We start from the raw sequence: 22,372 nt of genomic DNA, 5'->3' as shown, positions 1-22,372 counted from the left end.
TTTCATTTCAGGCTGTTTGTGAGTGGGGACGTGAATCCGTGGAATCATGGGGCAAGAGACGCAGAAGAAGTATTGCAAACTCGACGGAAGAGAAAGCTGAAGATATGACTCTGTCTCAAGAGATTTTAGTTCTCGACTTTGGCGATGAGAAACAGTCCGATTTTCTAAAGAGCGATGCTAGCATAGATTTTAACGAAGCAGGTAAAATTATGAATACACAAAACACACACACACACACACAGATTCGTATACCTGGAAATAAAATATTTTAACGCTCGCTACAAAAATTGAATACGCTATTGTGTTTGCAGACAAAACAGTGACCATTGTGGAGCCATGTCCAACGAAAACTTCAGTGTTAGCGCTTGGGGTGACGTGTGCTCTTTTGGTGCTCATCTATATTTCTACGATTTTCTGTTACTATATGAAGAAATGGCTGACACCTCGCAAAATGATGCCTTAAAGAACGAAAAAGATTCGTTCGCAGAGCGCATTTGCAAAAGTAAATGGAAAAAAATGACGAATAACGAAGAGTGCGAGAGTTCACACATACATTCACACGCACACACACGCATACTCATGTCGTAAGTTATCAAAGGATTCATCTTCGCCCTTTCATTTCTATTGTATGTTCATTTTCATTATATCTACAATGGATAAAGCGCACACATAAAGAGATGGAAGATAAGAAATCGATATTCAAAAGAGATAATCATATTATCATGACGCGCATCTGAACTACTCTTAATGCATTTAGCATTCTATACAACATATATCATTTATGATTATACGGAGATCGATTATAGAAATCGATTATACCATATCAATGAATACTGATATTATCGGTGACACTATAATGCTTATTAATATAGACCGACATTTTTGACAGAATTATTTAAAACTATTAATAATAGAACGCATGAAAATAAGTCTACGCAAATATTAAAAATTACTTTGACCGAGATGAAGATTATATGAATCTCTTGTACTATGCATATATTGAAATGCAAACACCTACGCGATTTCGAGATCTCGGATGAAGAGAATGACTCGACTCGTCTTAGCTGAAGTAATATTTAGCAAGAAACAGCTCATGAATATCGTAACTTTTACGAAGGTAACATATTTTAAGACGATCACAGATTATATAACAAATGCGTAAATTGTAACAGTGCAATATTACATTTTCGTTAAATGCTAAATATATTAGACGACTGCCAGGCTTTCATATACAACCACTTCGTGTGGATGCATGTACTTAATAAGCTATTTATTTTTGGCCACTAAAATGTGCTGAAATATTGTTGAAATAGCAATTGTGACTGGTTTTTTTTTGTGCTGACGCGATTTATTTTTACATATGAGGAAAACACAATGCTACATCAGCAACTGTGATTGAAATTTGAATGATAGTTTGCGCATGTCGGACGTTGGAAGTGTTGAAAAGTTGGCGACTCTTTCGCACACATACATACAAACACACGCATACGTACACATACGACATATTTCGCGGAGCTCACTCGCGACTAAGACCACCTTGAAAATGCAATCAGTAGATTTTATTTAAGAATATTCTTAGAAACAGCTAACTGTGTCCTCTAGTGGCTACTTCTGATCGGGTTGCAAGGAGAACAGGAGCGAGCGACGAATTTATTTTTAATGTTGCTCGAGTGAAATTTTTTTGGTATGTCCAAACGATTGAGACAGTTTTGATTTAGTAACGGAGATCGATTTGTAACCCGTATCAAGACTAGCGATATTTAAAGGTTCACGCTTCACTAACGTCTTTAATGATACAAATAGCATTAAGATAGCGATTAAGCATAGACGAATGAAGGAAAAAAAAGAGAATAATCGAGAAAATATATTTCTCGGATTTAGTGAATTCTTGAAGCGGTTCGTATTTTAAAAAAAAAAGAAGAAGAAATCTTACGAAGAAAAAGATAACGATAAATTTTATTCACGTGCACAAGTTTCATTCATCTGAAAAAAACCATCAATATTATAGCAATTAGAATTGGTGTTGGAATTGGGAACTGAATTAACTGAGGCAAAGGAAATGTCTCAAAGTACGAACTTCTTGTAAGAAGCCGCTAAAACTCTTTCAAGACTTACAAGCAGGAGTACCTCTACTCGTGAAACTCGTACTGATACTGGAAATGATAAAAGAGAAGCACTCGATCATTCACTTATTGAGATGTAGATAGTCTTCTGCGTGTTTCTGAAACTCGAAAGACTTTGAAATTTTAGCTGTACGCGTTCAGAATGTTAAGACAAGAAATACTCGAGGTACAATGTACTATCGGCGAGATAAGTGGCCGAATAATTCTATAAGGACAATGATATTTTCTCCCAATTTATTAACTCCACTCAATTTATAAACTCGCTCAATTTATAAATATTTTGCAGAACATTCTTCTCGCTTCTTCAAATACTGCCATAATGAATGTGAGCACGTAAATATCTATTTTGAAATAAAATCTTTATTTTAAAAATAAATATGTAAATAAATACTTCAGTATATTATATTTTGTTAATTTATGGCGTAAATGTTGAGACGAGGGAAACATATTAACATAAAAGTAGGAATAAAAGTATTTGATTCGAAAATATACACTTTATAAGAATCAATTTTACAATCATTTTATTTCTTTACAATTAATTAAGTAATTTATAAATAAAAAATACGTATTCATTTGGAATATAGTGTCATATCATCAGTTTGATATTATAGACGAATTTTTTTCTACTCTAGAGACGTTACGTAATTTATAAATTGGGTGGAGTAAATTAAGACTTCCGGTTAAGGTGCTTGCTCTAAAAGGGTCACAAACAAAATTGACGATTTTTTTTTTAATCAAAAGAATAAAGATTAAAAAAGATAGTTTCATTAATAATTGAATTGTTTGAAATTTCTTTTTAATTTACAGAATACATTTTTAAGGAGGCGATAAAGGAAAGAATTGAAGTAAATTATTATTAGAATTATTAAAATTATTGAAATTTTTATCGAGTTTATATTGTGTTGAAACAATATTTATTTATTTAGAAACGCTTATGTGACTCCTTATTAAAACAATTTACAAAATGTATATATTTATATATATATTATTAAGTCGAACTGTGCAGTAACATTCAGAAATGAACACACATACGCATCAATCACATATATTTGTACCCTATTTATATACGCGAATGTTTCAATAATTAAACTCAGATCAGTTTTGACAGAATCTTTTTTTCCTTTCTAACCATTTATTTACAGATCTGCTTGCCAGAAATGGTACAGTGCCTACAGAATCGCCAAAACTTTTAGCTTATATGGCAAATATGTAAATGATATAAGATTCATTTTTCTATAAAGGGATTAGCTTGCGCAAGTAAAATATTATTTATAAAAATTAAAGCTACGGAAAATGTGGCAAAGATCACTCATTTCAGAAATTAAAAATAGATTCGATTATCGATCAAGTAATTGATATTTTACAATTTCTTCATGTAAATAAATCATCGGCCTGATCGTGCGCCAACAAACCATTATACCGAACTAGTGACTAATCGATCTGAATATAGAAACATATTATATGAACGGTGCACGTGTGTATGTTTATTATTACGATGAATAATTATAGACCGATATCGTTTGACATACTTAAAGATAGAGCAACTGCGTTTGTTTAAATAAACGTCTCGATAAACGCGAGTCCCTATTTTCTAAACTCAACGTTTGTCCTTCAAATAATTATATATTTCATGCATAAACGCAACAAAAAGTTATATAATTTCATAAATTTTAATATCTATTTTTGGCTAATATTTCGTTATTATAAAGTTGCATTCTTTCTATTCACATTTTTTAGGCTCTTTTAACGTTTTTGTAACGGCTGTATTTGCGCGAGAATATCAATTGACCAGTCCATTTTAGAAACATCGATAACACGCGTCCTACGGATAAAACAGCATCTTTTTACCGCGCGTATCATTTTTTTTTAATTGCTCGGCCGATAAAGCAAATCGCTATCCGAACGGAAATGCAGCGCATTTCGCGCCGTCGTGAATCCCCTGCGATCGAAATTGTGGGGTGATTATATATATACATATATATATACATATATGTATGTATATATACATGTTTCACCCTCGTGGAATTCTACTTTCTCAATAGAAGGATAAGGGGAAGAGAGAGAAAGAGGGAGCAAGAGCGTTGAATCGTTGAGTCTTGTTACTATAGCAAACAACCAGTCAACCTCGATCCGCCTTCACCAATGATAAGATAAAGGTTAGTGCGTGTGCGTACATATACACGTGTATATGTCAAACTCGTAAAAAAAACAAATCATCGATGTTGCACCGCGGGGCTGAGTTCTCTCGTACGTGTGTGTCGGTGGGTGAACGTCCACACACAAGCGTGATAAGGTTTCTTTTCACTGTTTTCTGAATTTGCGCAACGGAATTGCATCGATCGACCGACCGATCGTCCGTCCATCCGTCCGTCCGTCCGTCCGTGCATCTGTTCTTCCGTCCATGCGTCTGTCCGTCGTCGCGTCGATTGAGTCGATTCATTCATTGTGCGTTTCTCGCTGGTTCGCTCGTTCGCTTCTCGATTGTCCGCTTTTGCGATGGCTACCGGCTGCGTGCGACGAACGGATACGCGTAGAGACGGGCGTATCTCTCGTGACGCACGGACGGAGGAATCTCGGTGAAATGAGAGTTTCGTGAGCCGTTGCGTTGGAGAGTCGACGGTTCCGCCTGAGGTTAGCCTGTTCGGGGGCTACGGGCTACGGGCTACAGGTAGGCAGGTATGCGCACGAGTAGGCGCCATCGTAGACCGCCTACGGAGGAGGTATATTTCTACACAACGCGGGCTGACTCGATTCTCGAATCTCATTGAACGCGCAACATTTAACGTGTACGCGTTGCATAATCAGGGACTAATTCAACATTAATTCAATAACTTTATGGATTAGATAAATTTACTCATGTTTTTCAGCTTTGAAAAACGATAATTTTTTATTATAAAATAAATATAAGTATCTATTGGATAGACCTCCAACGGACGTTCAAAGAAGCCCTATATATCCTCTGAATGTCTTGAGGATATTCCAGTAATATTGGGTCATCTAAAAAGTATCCGCGGTTTTTTGTCACTAGATGTGTTGACCATCAACACCATCTAGATAAAAAACCGCGGATACTTTTTAGATGACCCAATAGTTTTATCTGTCGGATAAAACGTATTATGTGGGTAGATATTTTTATGAAAATATCGTAACAAAAGAATGAAAAAGAACTAGTAAATAATAATTATTATTCTACGAGTTCCTTATTAATATTTACATTCTAAAATATTCTGTTTATTTAGATCATCGAGATGTAAATCCAATTTAGTTTAAAAAATATACTAACGTTTAGTCGATCCGTCCGTCCCTGCTATATGATTAGATTCGACGCTATGCACGCATACACGACACGTAATATACGCTGCATGTATGCACGCATGCATTAACGTAACTGTGTGTACATGTGTGTATTGCTCTTTCAGTTAGTATGCACATAAATAAATTTAGCTTATAAATGTACGATTACGATTTCAACAAGTGCCGCTCTTTATTCTGGATAAAAGATGAATATGTATGTACATATACAGTTGTTTCCCAATGGCCATGGTCGCTTATCGCACTTATATATTCACAACGTGTCATAGTTCACGAATTCTTTCCGCAACGAATCCGCTGCTATCTATCGACTGTACTGTTGGAATTACATGGACGATGCCAAGTCAAAACGCAAATATTCGTGAATCTATAAATACAAAGCGTAAAATGCGGAAACCTTCGTGTATTACGAAAACGTAACAGAGCTAGTGCCAGATATCAATCATTAAATTACAGAAATGCAGCCTGTCTGTTTTGTGTACTATACATAACTTCGATAAATATTACGGGTAGTTGACAAATTGTGAAATAAGAGGAATTAACGGCATATATTAGACGTAGAATTTAATGGGAGAAATAATGAAAATCTAAATGCGTGAAACAAATTTTGGCAACAGCAATCAATATGAAATATACAGGGTATAATAACGCAAATTTTTGAATGAGGGCCAACTGAAACAAAACTTAATACGATTCTGAGATTAGATTTAATCTATCGCCTACACACACGCACACACACACACACACGCACACACACACACACACACACACACACACACACACACACACACACACACACACCACGAAATTGAGCGTCTGTAGGCGACCGCCTGTCTCGTTTTGCCAACAAACTTGATCCTTTTATCTACAAGTCAAACAAAAAAGTTGGAAAGACATTTAAAGATTTTCAATACAAGTCTCATTAAACTTTATATTCTTTTTTTTTTCCATTTATTTCGTATATTTATGTATACAAACATGTTAGTTTTCGTTATTTGAATAAGATAGGCCACACAAATATTGGATTGAAAGCAAAGTTTCAGGACATCGGTAAATAGAGACTTGGCTGATCTATCTTTTTCTTCTCGTTGTTCTTTATCATTTCTATAAAACCTCCTTCCCGTCGGCCTTTCCCGTGTATAAGTTCGTGGAAGGAGAGCGCGGAAAGCGAAGGCTATAATAGCCGCGTGAGCGAGTGCGAAGGAAGAAGTGAGACAGAAATGGTCGATGTACATCATTTGGGCGCCGAGAAGTCTGGCGCGACCAAGCCAGGCCAGAGGCGCGTCTTTGGTTACGCGACTATTTGGGGCGCCAAGCTGGTGGCCGCGGCGCGGCGGCACGAGGTACAACCACGACGACGGGTAAACGAGGATCATGGTGAAGGAAGGACGGCTTGGCGGGGTAAGAAGAGAAGGGCGTAGGTAGACGTCCGAGCACGTCCACTGCGTTGAGAGACTTCGCAGGGCCGACGAATGAGGAGAAAAGGGAGAGGTTGCCCGAAGGGGGCTCCGCAGGCCACATTCCAGAAGAACGCGAGTTTTCAAACATGCTTGGCCTGCGTGAATGTAGGTCCATGACCGATCCTATAATACGCACACAACGATCTCTTACGGGCTGCGAGCGGCGAGGTTGCATTTCGTCCCTCGTCTCGTCTCTCCTATGTCCACTGCTCGAACGAGCAGTTCCCCCCATGGTGCGTCTCTCTTCCCTCTTAGTGCTGTTCTATGGCACACAGCGTATATATACATATACATATATACGTAAACTCTCTCTTCTTCCTTCTTCTCCGTATGCTCTCCCTTTCCTCGTCCCTCGCACTAACCCGGACGACCAGGCCGATCGAGCTGGCGACACCCTGTCTGGCAAGAGCGGCCGGCGGACAAAAGAGGGGGCGCCTGCTATGTTGCCACATCTTCTGTCTTCGTGCTGCGTGCTGCGCCTACCTTCGGCCTCAAGGACAAATCCGACGAGCCGTGCCAGCCGGCCAGCCGTCCCGCGCCGACACTAGGCGACTGCCGGTCTACTGTTGCCTCGACTCGATGTTTTCCTTATGATGCTTGTCGCCAATATTATTCTTAACGAATACTTTCATTCCGCTCGCTAGAATGCGAAAGATCGGAATATGGAATAACCAGATGAAAAATGCAAAAAGCATGTAAAGCATGTAAAGAAATTTCCTGCAATCACTCTAACCAATCGACATAAGTAAATAATATAAAGTAATATAAAAAAATATAAAAAAAACTATGAATTATTCGATGGAATGCGCAACATTGTTGCGACGCAATTGATAATATCAATTGCTCACATAGTAAATCGACAGGAAGATCTCAGTTTCACGGACGCAGGTAGTGAAATACTTGAGCGATGAGTCGTACCTATATAACTACACACGAAGGCCGATCTGCGCGAGAAGGCAGGTGCCTCTTCGCTGTACGGCGGACGTGTTCAAAAGCAGGCCTCATCGTGATGAGCGAGCACAAGAATAGCCGCCGTGATTCTTGGAAATAGAGTAGGGTGGCTCTTCAGAGAACTGCGAGAGGATTCGTTGGCATCCTTGGTTTCTGCCGGTGGCGCGAATCGTGGAAATTTACGAGGCCTCGTTCGCTTCTTTTTATCGGTCTATCTTACTCACGCGCTCGTTCATCGAAGTATATGCGAGCGTATGGCTTGCGTCATTGCCTCGCGGGTCTTTCCGCGCGCGTTCGTATGCGTTCGTATTGCGGCCTACGTGTGGCTAAGAAGAGACATGGCAACGGCGCGTGAAGCTAAACATATTAACTGTCGGCTCACGCCACAAAAACAACATGATCTCATTCCACGGCGCATATGCAAGAGGCTATCGTATACCTCGAAATTTCATTCAAAAGCAACTCCAACGACATGAAAGAAAAGAAACGAAAGGAAGCAAAAAGATTGTAGAATTCTTTTATTAAAAAATTAAGATTATAAAAGCACGAATATATCGCTGATAACGGTTACCCAATGTTAAACTGAAGGATTATTCTAGTTTCAACTAAAGAAAATAATTCCAACTTTACTTTACCGTAGAGTTATAAGACAGGCGATTTCTAATTCAATAAGCTTAACATTAGCTGTAAGTCATAAGCGTTTTTCCTGGAAGGCAAAATTCCCTCACCCACTAGCCGCTTTACCTAACTAAAAGTTCCTGTACTACCGCCGACTCACAGACATGCATATGATATATGTATTGTAATGTTCATATCTTGACGTATGTTAGTGACCTGATCTATATTATATATTTAGTTTTTCGAGGAATAGATCTTGGGAGATTGATTATAATCCGTTTAAATTTTATGCGATGATTACTGTTTCTATTTTTAAAATCTATAGTTGAAATCTACATAATGTCTTGTAATACATTATAAAAAAAAAATGCGGAATGTTACATTCCGTGCGTGTTCGACTTTGTGTTTTGAAAAGTCGAACGGAGACAGGATCAGCTTGAAGAGAAAGGCGAGCAAAAATCGGGGCTCCATGCTGGCTGCCACGGCGAACTGCTGAACGGCACGCAACGCAAGCAGGCAGGCAGGCAGTCAGTCAGACGTTCGCAGCAGACAACATGGCGCCGAGAGCGTCGTCGTCATGCCGGCGTGACGTTTCCCGCGCGCGTCATTAACGGAAGTAAGTCCACAAAATGGCGGAGTTTTACGGCGCTGAGGTGTGAAAGGGAAGAGAGAAAGGAGAGGACATGGGGTGTCTATACTTGCGGCAGTTAGGTAGGCGGTCGAGGCAGAATGACGAGAGATCCTGTAGAAAGAGAGGAGGCGTTAGATCGGTGGCGTAGAGAAAGAAGAATGACTGGTAGCCGCCTTCAGCGGTAGACTAGCTAGCGTGCTGTACGAATGGGGCAACGATGTGTCGCGAGGGGGCGAACATTAGATGAAAAGAGAGAATACGATGAAAATGATAGGTTGAACGCAGATAGCGCTAAAGAAGTGACGCGAGTGGGGATACACAGAGGAGAGGCCGCAAGAGAGTGCAAGGAGAGAGATTCGAAGGAATGAGAGAGCAAGAGATGGCAATAGAGCGGAGGGGAAAGACCAGTGAGAAGCAGCGGCAGGCTCGTCGGTGGGGATGAAAATTAGTTACGGCAAGACCTAAAAGGAACTCCGGCGCCGAACGGTCAGATCGCATCGTGCAATGTTAAGCGTTAAGGTAGTCTCGTGCGTAGTCTTTGACAGTGCCGGTTTCGAAATTTGTAGTAATTGTTACCTGCATCGTCATTATAATCGGACTCGTGGTCGATGTGACGGCCATTGCTACAGGTGCGACAAAGTTATGTGTGTATAATATTTTTAATAAAAAAAAAAACTTGTTGACGTGAGTGAGATGCTCAGTGAAGATAACTCGGTGAAAATGATTCATTCAAAGCAATCGGTGCATCAACATCAGCAGCAGAATATGCGAAAATCTGTGGGCGTTATGGGTACCAGACGTATCTTTACGACAGCTTTTAAAATTAAGGTTCTGGATTCGTATAGGCACGATAAGGACTGTCGGCAGAATCAGCGAGCTACTGCAAGAAAGTACGGTATTCATCGTCGTCAAATACAAAAATGGCTGCAGTGTGAGGAGCAGCTCAGAAATAGCGTTGAAAATGGGAATTCTGGCAACGTCTCATCAACTGCTTCTTCTGCGAGTGTTTCTAAATCGGATACTGTGACGGAAGTCACAGGGAGTACTGTGATTCCAGCAACGCCGGCCTTGAACCTCAACCTCGCCAGACAGCACGGCGACGAGCTGACTACACAGCAAGGGCCCCCACCTTCTCATCCTCCGCATGATAGTGCACCCTCCTCGCCCCAATATAGCCTTCAAACTACTACCACCAATACGGTGGTGCCCGTATGTTTAACATCTGTGATCTATCAAGAATATTCATCGGAACAACATCTTCGTTTGTTCGGAGAACACGAAGATAGAGTTCACGTACCGGAGATTCATGGATATTTAGACGCGCAAGTGGAGCAGGACCGTAATTACTACTTATTGAACGGAGACAGACAACAAGATGCAGAAGCAGCTTCAACGTTCGGTAGTAGGAACGAAGTGAAGGTGTATCAAACTTTGACGAGTTACCATTCCCCACATCAGGAACATCGATACAACGTGAACGATATCAATAATAGCGTGCGTAATCATTCGCCGAATCATCATCCGCAGCAACGAGAGCAGAGTTATGGGAACGTCGATTCATTCGACAGGAAATCGTACAGCCTGCTACTAGCGCCGTCGATGATAAAGACAGAGCCAGCGAGTCCAGACACAGCGGCGACGTCAGGGCCGTATGAATCGATGGGTTCTCCCAATGGCCCACGGGCCCCGCTCTCGCCAGTATCGCATCAAGGCGTTGATAGCGATGGCTCTTCCTCGTCCGTTCACTTCGTTGACTCTTCACGAGCTCCTGCAAGTCCGTATTTGCACGTGCACGCTCATGAACACGCACACACGGGCCGCCCGTTGAATTCCGAGAAGCCTATCCCATCGGTTCTGCACGAGCAAGAGAGAAAGTCGGAGGAGACAACGCAGCATACTGAAGAGAAGAGAGAGGAAGAAGTGCAGGAGAAGATAGAATATTGCAAGACGTTGATCAAAGAAGAAGTGCATTTGGATGAGGAAGAGGTTGTATATAACGAAGGGGAAGAAGCAACTGCATCCTCGTGCGTTGACTATCAACGACCACCTGTTGGCGAGTCGTCACTAGATAGTTCAGGAACAGTGAATCCTATATACGATCGCAATAGTTACTCTTTGCCTTCGAGTCCTCGTGATTGTTATAGCGCTGGAAGATCTCGAAGTAGCTGGTCGGATAGTGAGATAGATTCTTTCATGCCCTCTAACAGCTTAAATTCGTCTAGCAATTTTACTCGTAGACGATCTTTTTCTCTGAATTTTAAACTCAACGTTCTCGACGCTTTCCATTGGGATGAGGAAGTAAAGGGAAATCAAAGAGCTACCGCGAGAAAATTTGGCATAAATCGTCGTCAGGTACAGAAATGGCTGGAACAAGAGGCAGAACTCAGAAATGAAATCATTCTTCGAGGAGATTCACGTCAACGATTGAGTCCTGTCCAAAATGATTCGCCATTGGATTTGACGACAACAAATTACACTTCGTTGGGACAAGTTACAAATTGTGTTTCGTTGTTACGTGATCGACTTGAGATTGAACATGAACTATTGCCATCGCATCACATCCTTGGCGATGCTGGTTTTGTTTCTTCTCAATATCCCTCTAATTATCAACCCTGCACTGGAACAGAACCATCCTCTGAAGTAGAATCCGTAGCGCCCTGTAATCTATTTTGCTCCGTAGATAGTCATACTACAATGTCGACGACATCTTCTTATCAAGAGCTATCTTTAAGAGAGTCCTGTTACACGGAGCCTTCGATTAAAATGTATTGCTATTCGCCTAGAGCAAATTCCGTGGTTTCTAACTTTTCCGAAGGATGCGAGCAAAGATTTTCACCTCTGAAGAGACATTGCATATTTCCTTGCTGCGAAGATGTGATGCCATCGGCGAAAAGATTCTGCGACAAGTTTGCAGATATGGACGACTCCTACGATATACCGCCTCAGGATATGCCTCTTTGTCTTGTAAAACGGAAATCAACACAGGAATTCTCTCGAACGGAATTTGTTACAAAATCAATCAGTACTGTATCGCCTTCGAATAATCCTGATGCCATCACTTTCAAGCCTTACCTAGATAATCCAGTGAGTAAACCCATGAAGAAGTGCGTTGTTCAGCGCGATTTATCTCCTATCAGCGGTCATAATATCAACAATAACAATAATGGTAATTGCCAGATAATTTGTGATTTCAATGAGAGCCAAAGTCACAATTATGATTTTAAGCTTAATTTGCGAGTGCCCTGGAGATATGATTTAGATTCGTATACAAATCGATTTCCGCAGAGGAATGCGTTTGTTAGCGTATCTTCACTCTACATGTAATATCTTTTTGCATACGATCAAATGTTAATGATAGAAAACCGTACTTTTGAAACAATCGTCAATCGTGCTTGTATTTCTTTTGTTTCATTCTACATAGATATATTTCTTTAAAAGTAAAAAAAAACCTGATAATGAATTGCGTTACAGTCAATTAGCTTGGGGGCGTAAAAATCAGACTTGTAGGTTTCTCGGGTGAGAATGTACCGGCGAAAGATCGATTGGTGCGTGATCTACTACACGTAGCAGACCACGTAAGCACTTATCGTTTCTACGGATCGTCAGTACAGCGTTATACATCGAGATAAAGTCTTAATCGGCCATTGGACGACCCGAGGCATGGAAGGAGATTATACATGGTCGTGTCCTCGACTGCCGTCTTCTTCTAACTTCATCAGATCTGCTTGACTCTTTTCCCCTCCACCGCCATCCGTTCATTCCTTTTAAAAACTTGTGTAGATATTCTAGCAGATCTTTTTTCATCACTTTATCATCGAGATTAGAGGTGGTTATCGGCTAGGCCGTTTAGAGGTCGAATTCGTTTGCTATAATTATAGAATTATGTCAGAGCGCGCAGCCATTGCGTTGCATCGAAAGAAAGTTCGCGGAAAGAAATGTTTAAGCCGAAGTACCGTGGAATGCAATGAATCTGTTCTTGCAACATGATATGTAATAAAATCAGACAATCTCGTATGCAAGATATTTTTAGCTTAATATTTGTCTAAGCAAATTTTTAGTTCAATTTTTCATATCGACATTACATATTGTGCTATACAGATGCATTGCATTTTAAATAAAAACAACATAAATGTTTCTTCCATTTTATTTTCTATGGAAAGTTATCCGCAGACGGACGTTAATCGTACGATTTCTTGGTATCGTGCCACCCATAGCTTTCCGCGAACTGGTCGTGCGATCGCCTTCATCACCGATCGTGAATATGCATTCGATCTGCAGAAATCACTTAATTGCTCAAACAATTTCTTCCATGTGCGCACATATCACACGCGTACCATGTTATACAATAAAACTTCGTCATCTCCCTTCTCATTGTTTGACAGTTGTTGTCTACTTCTTGTTTTCATTATTATCACTTAAATGGCCTGTCTGTAAATATGTAAATAAAAATGTAAATATTTAAAGAAACTAAGTAAGAATATGACATTATTGAATCATCGAAGACTTCTATGATGAATTCAGTGGATATATGTATTATAGTGTTATTTTAAATGTTAGAGTTTAAATGTTAGAGTTTAATCAATTTTTTCCTTTGGGAGAAATAATCTATTTTTATATGATTTCGTTTGAAAAAAATAAAAAAAAAGTAAAAAAATTATGAGATGGGAATTTGAAACAAAATGACGTCACTTCCGCAGAGACTACTTCTCGTGCCTTCTTTTTGTCGGTTTAAGACAAAATGTGAATCGTTTTTCATGCATGATAAAGACGTATATATTTATGTATTTGTAATAGCTCATATATTAATATTTTTAGAAGAATAGACATAATAGAAAGCCCGAAAAGATTCATTGTGCACCTCGCTCTCTGCGAACTAATTTGCTGGGAAATGACGAAAATGTCATACGATTAAATGTATTAGTGATAGGAAGTCATTGCATATTATCGGATACAAAAGAATAATGATTTGAAAGAATTTGCTAGTTATAGCAAAGAATTTGATAGTAAAATTAGACGAGGTGGGTAAAAGAGATTAAAAAGACATATGGAAATAATGATTGAAAATTATGTGCCTTATGTAATATATTTATATTTTAATTGTATAATTGCGCGTACGAGACATCGTGCGTGATATAAGACAAACCCCGGTATACATTAATTATATAATGTTGAATATATATTGTAGAGTAATATTATCTAAAACAGAACGTTAGTATCTAGTATAGATCAACTTAGAAGTGATTGTCGATTATTATTCATATTACTTATGTACAACATTGAAATTATAAAAGTTTCCTTTGCATTAAACACCGATAATTTAGATACGTAGAAAGCTACGTATCGGTTTACATTAATTATCATTGAATCAACTTCGCCATTAAATATCATACGAACAATAAATAACGAACATGGAGTACTATAGTCTTAAATATTCAAGTCTTTGTATTTTGACAATTAATGATGCCTCTGTCCAGCTGTCTCTTTACAGAAGTAGAGAAATTATTGAACCTTTAAAATATATGAAAATTAATATAATTCTTCACTCCCTTTATTCTAACAGCTTTTGTTCTAAAAAATAAGATTAAAAAATAAAATTCTTTATATAAATATATATTTTCTTTTATATTTTGCGCAATTAATTAATACGCAGGAAAATGAATTTTTAAAATGTATGTATTCCTTTTTGTATGATTATCCCTATAACTCTCAAAATTTTTCATTTTTAAAGTTAGAGTTCTAATCCTGAACTTTTTTTTATTCTTGGATAGTCGGAGACAGTCGAACAGACGTAATAATTATAGATAAATGTCTTTCATAGTATGAATGAGCTCTCGTTTCCAATGCACTGAGATTGAGATGCATTATGATCCTCGAGTAAATAAGTAACTTTTTTCATGTTCGACTTTGCTGGCGAATTATCAGAAGGAAACTTTTGTGAATCACACACACATCATTAGTATCATAAGGAAATTCGTATAAGATTGTAAGAGATATCTTCCGGAAAAGTCTTACGATATCGATCATAATGTATAATGTGGATTTTCCTCAATTTCCTCACTTGATGAAATTCTGAAATATTCTGAAATATTCACTTAAGATAAATGTTAAAAGCAAAAGAAATTCTGATGATTGTAGCTTTATACAGATTATTAATATTTTAATTATCGAAGGCAAGGAAATTGATATTAGGTGAATTTCTAAATAATCAAGTGGTTGCCAAGCGACAGGCAAGAAGGGCAATTTTGTAAATCACTGTTGCAGACAGGGCAGTTACGTTAATGTTTCAATATTCACGCTTAATCGAGCTCATTCATGGTACGGCATTATCCAACGCGATTGCCTGTGCGATCGCTTCGTACCAAGCTCTAATTTATCGTCTCACGAATAAATTTACGACATGATAATTATAATTACAATCTCGTGGTGCAACATATCATATCATGCAATCAGAAATATTTCTGTCTTATATACTTCTTTTGAAATAAAAGGAAGAAATATAAATTTTACTTAATGTTATCTTACTTAATAATTCATATTTTAAAAAATGCACAATGACAATTTTTAACTCGTTAATTTATTATTGTGCATAAAGATACATATTTCTTTTTTATTATAGAGCTATTCGCCAACTAAGTCCGGGGATCAAAAGATAAAATAAGGGAAATAGGTTTGTGCCTTGCTCACGATCGCGATAATGGATCGTGATCAAGGCGGCAGTGTACAATAAAAAAATTTAGCGTAATCGTAAGCCATAATAAGTTATATAATGCCATAATACATACATAATAAGCGGCTGTATGATTGACGAAAAAAATGTTTAATCGCGTGAAATATAAATCGTCACACCGGAATGTTTTGTGTGCTGTATGTGTGCTGTATTCGAATGCATTCGGGTGCGTCTGTATTTGTGTGTTGTAGTACGTACATCACGTACACATCGTAGTCCACAAGAGTCTGTTAACGAGAGGCATAAAGCGTATACAAGCAATATTTTTTAAGTGCATAAAAGGGGGAGTCTCGTGGGCGAGCCCCCGCGTTTTATAGTCCGTACAACACACAAGTAAATATGTTGTATGCATAATGTTCATTATTGTATGTGTACAAAGAAAGTTTATATATATATATATATGTATATGTATATAAATAGAAATATGTAAAGTGGATACACATACATATATACATACGTACATATACACTTATACATACATATACATACATATGATATAGTATATCGAAAATTATATTTTGATACAATCAACTTACAACAAATGCGCCTCTAAATTTGTCAGGTGCCTTCGAATTACTCGTGCCTTACGGTTTTAGCGTGAGGAGGAATCAAGAATCAAAAGCGTCACCAAGTATCTTTCGCTGATGAAGCGTATGTATTTATTGTATCGTATTTGTACGAAATTGTACGGAAATAATATACCAGTGTCCTCCTCACGCGCTATATCAGTATTTCAACTATTCCTTATTTATTATTCTATTGTATCGCAATGACACGAAGAAACTTCGTGTGCGTCGTCATGCCTTCCCGATTACATATTTTACAAAAATGTTGTTTCTCTCGTCGCACTCTTGCGTGCAATCGATGTAATTCGCACAGCCGAGGACTTCACGATTATTTGACGCTGTGTTGCTTATCGACATATTATCTTGCGTTTATTAGTACATACATGGTCAATATCGAGAAAGAAAGAAAAAAAAAAAAGAAAGCACACGGTTTCTTCGATGTGTGGCAGCTCAGAATGACGCGACAGTCATAGAATCGAACAGTTTATCGGCATTTTCATGTTGCAAACGATTACGATAATATTATTAATTCTGTATTTTACGCTTTTTTTTTTCTCATTATTATCAACTTTTGTCTGAAATGACCACATCCGTCATTGTGATTTATCGAGAGGAAACGAATGGAAGAAAAACGGAGAGAAAGAAAGAGTGTGCGTGTGTATGTATGTGTGTGTGTGTATGTGTGTGTGTGTGTACGTATGAGTATCCACAGCAGAGTATCGGAGAACGAGAGTGGAAATGATCTTAGTGTCTGAGGAGTGCAAGAGAAAGGCATTGAGATACCAATCCTTTTTTTGTACGTTAAGAAACGCAAAAATTATTGTATTAAATATTGTATCATATACACACACACATGCCTATAGATTGTATGAAACGTGTCAAATAACATAAAAATGCCCATTTTGGCATTTGCAACGTTTTGACACGCTTTATATAATATAGAATCTTTACCGAATTTGAGAGAAAATATAAGAGATTATTTTAAAACAAGCCCCCCTGTTATTATTGCCCCTACACTCATTAAATTTATTTTTTTTAAGTTATTTACGTGCAATTGTTATTTGTTATCGGCTGCGAATCTACAGAATATTACAAAATAATGTCTAGCGTAAAGAAATGTGAATGGAATGCTATTATTTTGATACGATCATTAATTTGAAATAATCAAAATACAATATATATGAAATACATTTGTTGAATCATCAAATTTTGCTTGAAAAAGTAGATTGAATCGTTTGAAATTATTTTATATATAATATAAACTAACAGTAATATTAAGATCAACATTGAAAGGTTACAACTTGAAGTTTTTGATTTCTTTTTAAATTGCATATAATGAGTTATTACATTTTGTACTAAATTATTGGATATCGACAATGTGTGTTATCTATCATATCTATATGCGACATTTATTAATCCTTCCCAAGATTCTGAGAAGCCATGTGTATTTTTTTTTATCTGGAAAGACGATGATTTTATCAAATAACTCGAAGAAAGAGTATTGCATTAGTACATTTGATGCAATAGCTCTTTCTTTTACTGATATGATTCACGAAGTCTCTCACGCGATTTTACAAACCTTAGCATTTATCTTCCTGCCGCGAGTAGTTCAGTAGTTACATGTGACGCAGTATAGGAGAGAAAAGTTCCATTCTCTCATTACATTCATTCAAGATTCAATATTTCCGCTTGGATCATGAAACAACGAATAATGATAAATCGAAAAATTTCGAATAATATTACGAATTAAATTTTTCCTATCGTCGCTTTGACCTTTCACATTCGAAAATATTTTTATCGTAATATTGATAAACAATTACGTCAATTTCTATCTCGTAATATCAAGGCCATCTGTGAATCGATTCAGTTAAATTAATTTTGTCTTACAAACGTTCTTCCAATCTAATAAATATATAATGTTTTCTGATTAAGAGTGATTAAATTGTTTTTGTGACAAAGGAAGATCATAATATTTATCATTTTTTTGTTATTAAAAGAAACGTATATTTCAGAGAAGTCTACGTTTCAAGCGATATTGCGACTGTTCTCGGTAGGAAAAGAACGGGTAGAGGAAATCAGTTCTTAAGAAACAGCAAGTTGGAACTGTGCACTCCTCTCGCAATTAGTGATTTACGTAATTTCGCGCACGACCTGCGCGCGGAGCAACTTGCGAGTTGTAGACTGCGTTCCTGAAGAGGAACGCGCTCGCTCGTCTCGATATCTCACCCCCGGCATTCCTCTCACCGCACAGATTAGAGGCGCGATGGTGATAAGCGCGAGCCAAGTCATGGATGGTTCACGCACGTCGGTACGGTCTTCGTGCACCGACATCCCGCGCCGATGCACCGATTGCATTGTTTTCCGTTATCGCGTCCGATTCGATTGGCAGCTCGTGGCAATCGCAGCCTCTCTCACGCGTTATAGTCTCCCCAGGCACGCATCCAGGACGCTCAATTTCGCGTAATACGGCAGCACACGCACGCACACGTGCACATCGCACGTGCGTGAAGAACGTTCTCGCGCATGTTGCTTTGTCTCTCGCAATTTTCCGTGTAAATTCTCTTGTACATTTTCTCGTGATATTTAATTTTGTAAATAATCTCAATATCTTTGTTTTTTTTTCTCTTTTAGAGAATTAAATACGCATGCATGTATAATTTGTATCGTAGGTGTCTGTGTACGTAAGAGTTCGAATCTCTCGTAAGCAATATAGAATGCACACCGCACCGTAAATTCCTCCTATGCAAATGCATGATTTACTACCGATGTTTATCGTTGCGAGTCCGGTAACAGGGAATAAAACGCTCACTATTAAAAGGAAAGGAAAATATGGACTCTGAATGACACACACATTTCCATATCCGCACGCCGACTCTCTGCAGCTAATGATAATGATGATTAACCAGTAAATGTCATTTAGCTAATAAGAAAGTAATAAAACGTTAATGAAACGTTAATAATTTATTTCTTAATTATTCGAGAACAGAGCATAAAACATTAATGAATGTATTTTCTAATTGCTAGTGTTGCGTAGAGAATTTTTATTCGTAGTTTATTATAAAAAGATACGATAACAAATCTGAGCGCATTGATTAATGACTATTTTGATGAAAAACACCTTGGTATTTGTTTTACGATAAAACTTCTATGAGGTTAGCGAATATAATAAACAATTTCTCACATTGTGTCGCAATGTAAATGACTTGGTGCCAATGCACCTGAGCGGATTGAGCAATCGTTATCGCGTGCAACAGCGAAAAGAATGGAAGCTCAGTTTCACAGATCGCTACTTTAACGTCAGTAGGACAATTGATCTCTCACAATTAGCTATAATATTTCGAGGTTTTCATCATGTAATAAAGCAGAGAGCTCATAATCTTTTATAAAAGTTTTTACATTTTCATAAATGTCGTAATTCTAAGACAAATTAATTTTTTTAATTTAAATTATGAAGAAATGCCTATTGTTGTGGTATAAAACATGAGTCATAAGTTGTAAAATTTTACGAGTGTATTTCTGAGTAAACAGAAAGAACAAATGTTTCCATAAAAACATAAGGCACGTGCTTAGGCACGAAAAATAACAGAGAATAATACATGGAAAATAATAGATATTTTAATAGATGAACATTCTTGTAAACAAAAAATACCCATCTAAAAATTTTAAACAAAGTCATTATTTGATACTACAAATAGTACTGCATTTGTATCCTTATTTCAATAACGAAACATTTACGATTTAATGTTTATATGAATATTTCTTCTTTCTTATTAAGGAACACGCTCACGAAATTTTAAATCACACTTACGATTTACTCACTTACATTAATATTTTATATCATATTAATATATATCAATTATTGATTTGTAATTCCATTTAGAGAAAAATTAAGAATACGTTTTCTTGGAAGATCCACCGAAGTCTTGCAGTTATAATCGCGATAATAATCACATTATCCGTTTTTATTACGGTCACCGCATACGCGCTAAACGGACCTTGAATCAAAGAATGACTGTTGCAACGCGCCAATCAACGCCAATAAATGTCACCGGCTGGTGCAACGCAATTAGGAAGGGTGCAGTGGCACGATAAAAAAAATGACTCCGTTGGAATGTAACATTCTGAACGTATAATATTATGAAGATCAAATCGCGACGATGCCGATCTCCGCTTTCCTTCGCCACTTAACGGTTTCTTCGTACCTAAGCTGCTCGACTTGTAAGCGGTTTAAGTTTTCAAGTCCTCCTCGCTGATATTATATATGTATCTTGAAAAGCGTTAAGAATACAATAACGAGTTGAGTAGCATTTAGATACTTCACCGTGCTCCCGGAATACCTCTCAGTCCGTTCTCCAACCGGAAATACAAAAGCTGAAAAGATTCTGGCGTTGCTCCAACATCGTCCGAACTGATGTGGCTCTCCGATTCTGTTTGCGGTGCAGTGGGCAGACAAAAGTTTCGTCGATTATTCCCTCAGCATATCTCGTATCGTTGGATCGTTGATTTTCGTAGGCAAGAACTGTGATTTGAGGTAGAAAACCGGTAATGGGAAGTGTGTCACAAAATGAGAAATCCGTATATCCTCACAGAGTCAGTATAGCGATCTTGGACACAAACACAACGTGATATTTGTCAAATACTATTATTATTTATGAATCGTTTAATAATCACGATTACAGCTATGGTTTCTATGTCCCACATAAAGTGTTCCTTCTCTTTTCCCGATTGTAGATTAAAAATATAACTTAAACGATGCATTAGAGCTCCTTTTAGCTCCACTTCAATAGATATCTCCACTTTATTGATATATGTGATATCGGTTTTTTGAGCTTGAAATTGACGTCATCGCGATTACGTTAGACTGAACTATGATTGAGGGTCAAGATACATAGCGTAAAACAAAATCACAAAAAAAGTCGATATGCAGAGATGAGGATATATGTATACAAGTCGAGAAAAGTGAAGAGATAAGAATAATCTTCAAACGTGACATCGAGACGAGTATCACGTTTGAACAGTAATTCTAAGAGACCTTCAGGCGCATAACACTCGACTGGGAGAGATGCTCAATTTCGCGATGGTGGCTAATTATAAAGCGCACTCGTATTTCCAAAAGCCTGTCTCCACGATACACGTGTTCTTGATGTCGCGCGGTAAAGAAGAAAAAGGAAAGGAAGTCTCACAGAGTCGTTTGCAATTCCCGCAACGGCGAGAAAATTACCGTTTGCGAAAGGCTAGACCCCATGCATATATTTTTATCTTGACAAAACCTCTCTACCTTCTTTTTCCCTTCAATTCCTTTCTCTGTTGAATGTTTTGCTCTTATATTACCGTAATATTAACACCGAATTTACCTCTGTCGACTTATATATTTTTTCCTCGGTTGAGACTATCCATGTTTAAAAATATCGTAGCAGATAAATATTAAATTTCAAAGAACTGCTGCTAACCGGATTTATAATTACAGGTATAGAGGCGATGTAAATGTCGTAGAGAAGTACATGTTGAATATGCGAACAAAATTATACGAGATATATATAAATGACTGCGTGTTATGAATCTCCAGAAGTGATCATTGTCTTGAGCAAGGAAGAGATTCATAAAAGATATCAAGATACTGCGATGATTATATTTAAAGTAAAAACAAAATTGAATAAATTTAAAATAAAATAAGTTTCTAATCGAAATTTTTTTGAATTGCAGGAGCAACAAAGTAAAAAGAAAGAAATTGTGAGTTACCTTAGTTTTGGAAACAGTCGCAGAACAATGGAATATAGTAATAACGGAAATCATCCCGTTATCATACGTAAACCTGCAGAATCTACAATTATGCAAAATAATCATTTTTCCTCGCGGACATCGATAGAATATCACAAACCAGATGAAAGATGCGCGATAACTTAACGAGCAGAAAATTTTATAACTATTTGTTCAATAAACATAGTTTTCATTAACATTATAGTAGCGATTTAATATATCAGTAA

General features: G+C 37.6%; 3 protein-coding genes across 11 annotated transcripts in view; all 3 read left to right on the top strand.

The window, feature by feature from the left end:
- The window catches only part of tyn (trynity), a 196,376-nt gene extending 193,143 nt beyond the window's left edge, over positions 1–3,233 (top strand). For all 6 annotated transcript variants that reach the window (XM_087412159.1, XM_087412161.1, XM_087412157.1 and 3 more), the window contains 2 exons: positions 12–201; positions 312–3,233. In XM_087412159.1, the coding sequence (XP_087268285.1) occupies positions 12–201; positions 312–463 (342 nt within the window). In that variant the 3' untranslated portion in view covers positions 464–3,233. The remainder of the gene's footprint in view (positions 1–11; positions 202–311) is intronic.
- Positions 3,234–4,105: 872 nt separating this feature from the next.
- Positions 4,106–22,342, top strand: LOC147907742 (uncharacterized). 4 transcript variants are annotated; one of them, XM_087411767.1, is made up of 3 exons: positions 4,106–4,279; positions 21,856–22,025; positions 22,092–22,342. In XM_087411767.1, the coding sequence occupies exons 2-3, from the start codon at positions 21,930–21,932 to the stop codon at positions 22,290–22,292; spliced, it is 297 nt and encodes a 98-aa protein (XP_087267893.1). In that variant the 5' UTR covers positions 4,106–4,279; positions 21,856–21,929; the 3' UTR covers positions 22,293–22,342. The 4 variants fall into 4 exon arrangements, with proteins under 4 accessions (XP_087267893.1, XP_087267896.1, XP_087267894.1 ...); XM_087411770.1 differs by lacking the exon at positions 4,106–4,279 and adding an exon at positions 4,445–4,799; XM_087411768.1 differs by lacking the exon at positions 4,106–4,279 and adding an exon at positions 4,446–4,791.
- LOC105153857 (hypothetical protein) lies at positions 8,039–17,378 on the top strand. The gene has a single exon (XM_011068975.2). The coding sequence runs from the start codon at positions 9,789–9,791 to the stop codon at positions 12,417–12,419; it is 2,631 nt and encodes an 876-aa protein (XP_011067277.2). The 5' UTR covers positions 8,039–9,788; the 3' UTR covers positions 12,420–17,378.
- Positions 22,343–22,372: the final 30 nt, after the last annotated feature.

This window comes from Acromyrmex echinatior, chromosome 12 (assembly GCF_024713525.1).
Source record: "Acromyrmex echinatior isolate Ae372 chromosome 12, ASM2471352v2, whole genome shotgun sequence".
Lineage (NCBI taxonomy): Eukaryota > Metazoa > Arthropoda > Insecta > Hymenoptera > Formicidae > Acromyrmex > Acromyrmex echinatior.
The sequence above is the reverse complement of the archived record's forward strand: the minus strand, read 5'-3'. Positions and strand labels throughout refer to the sequence as shown.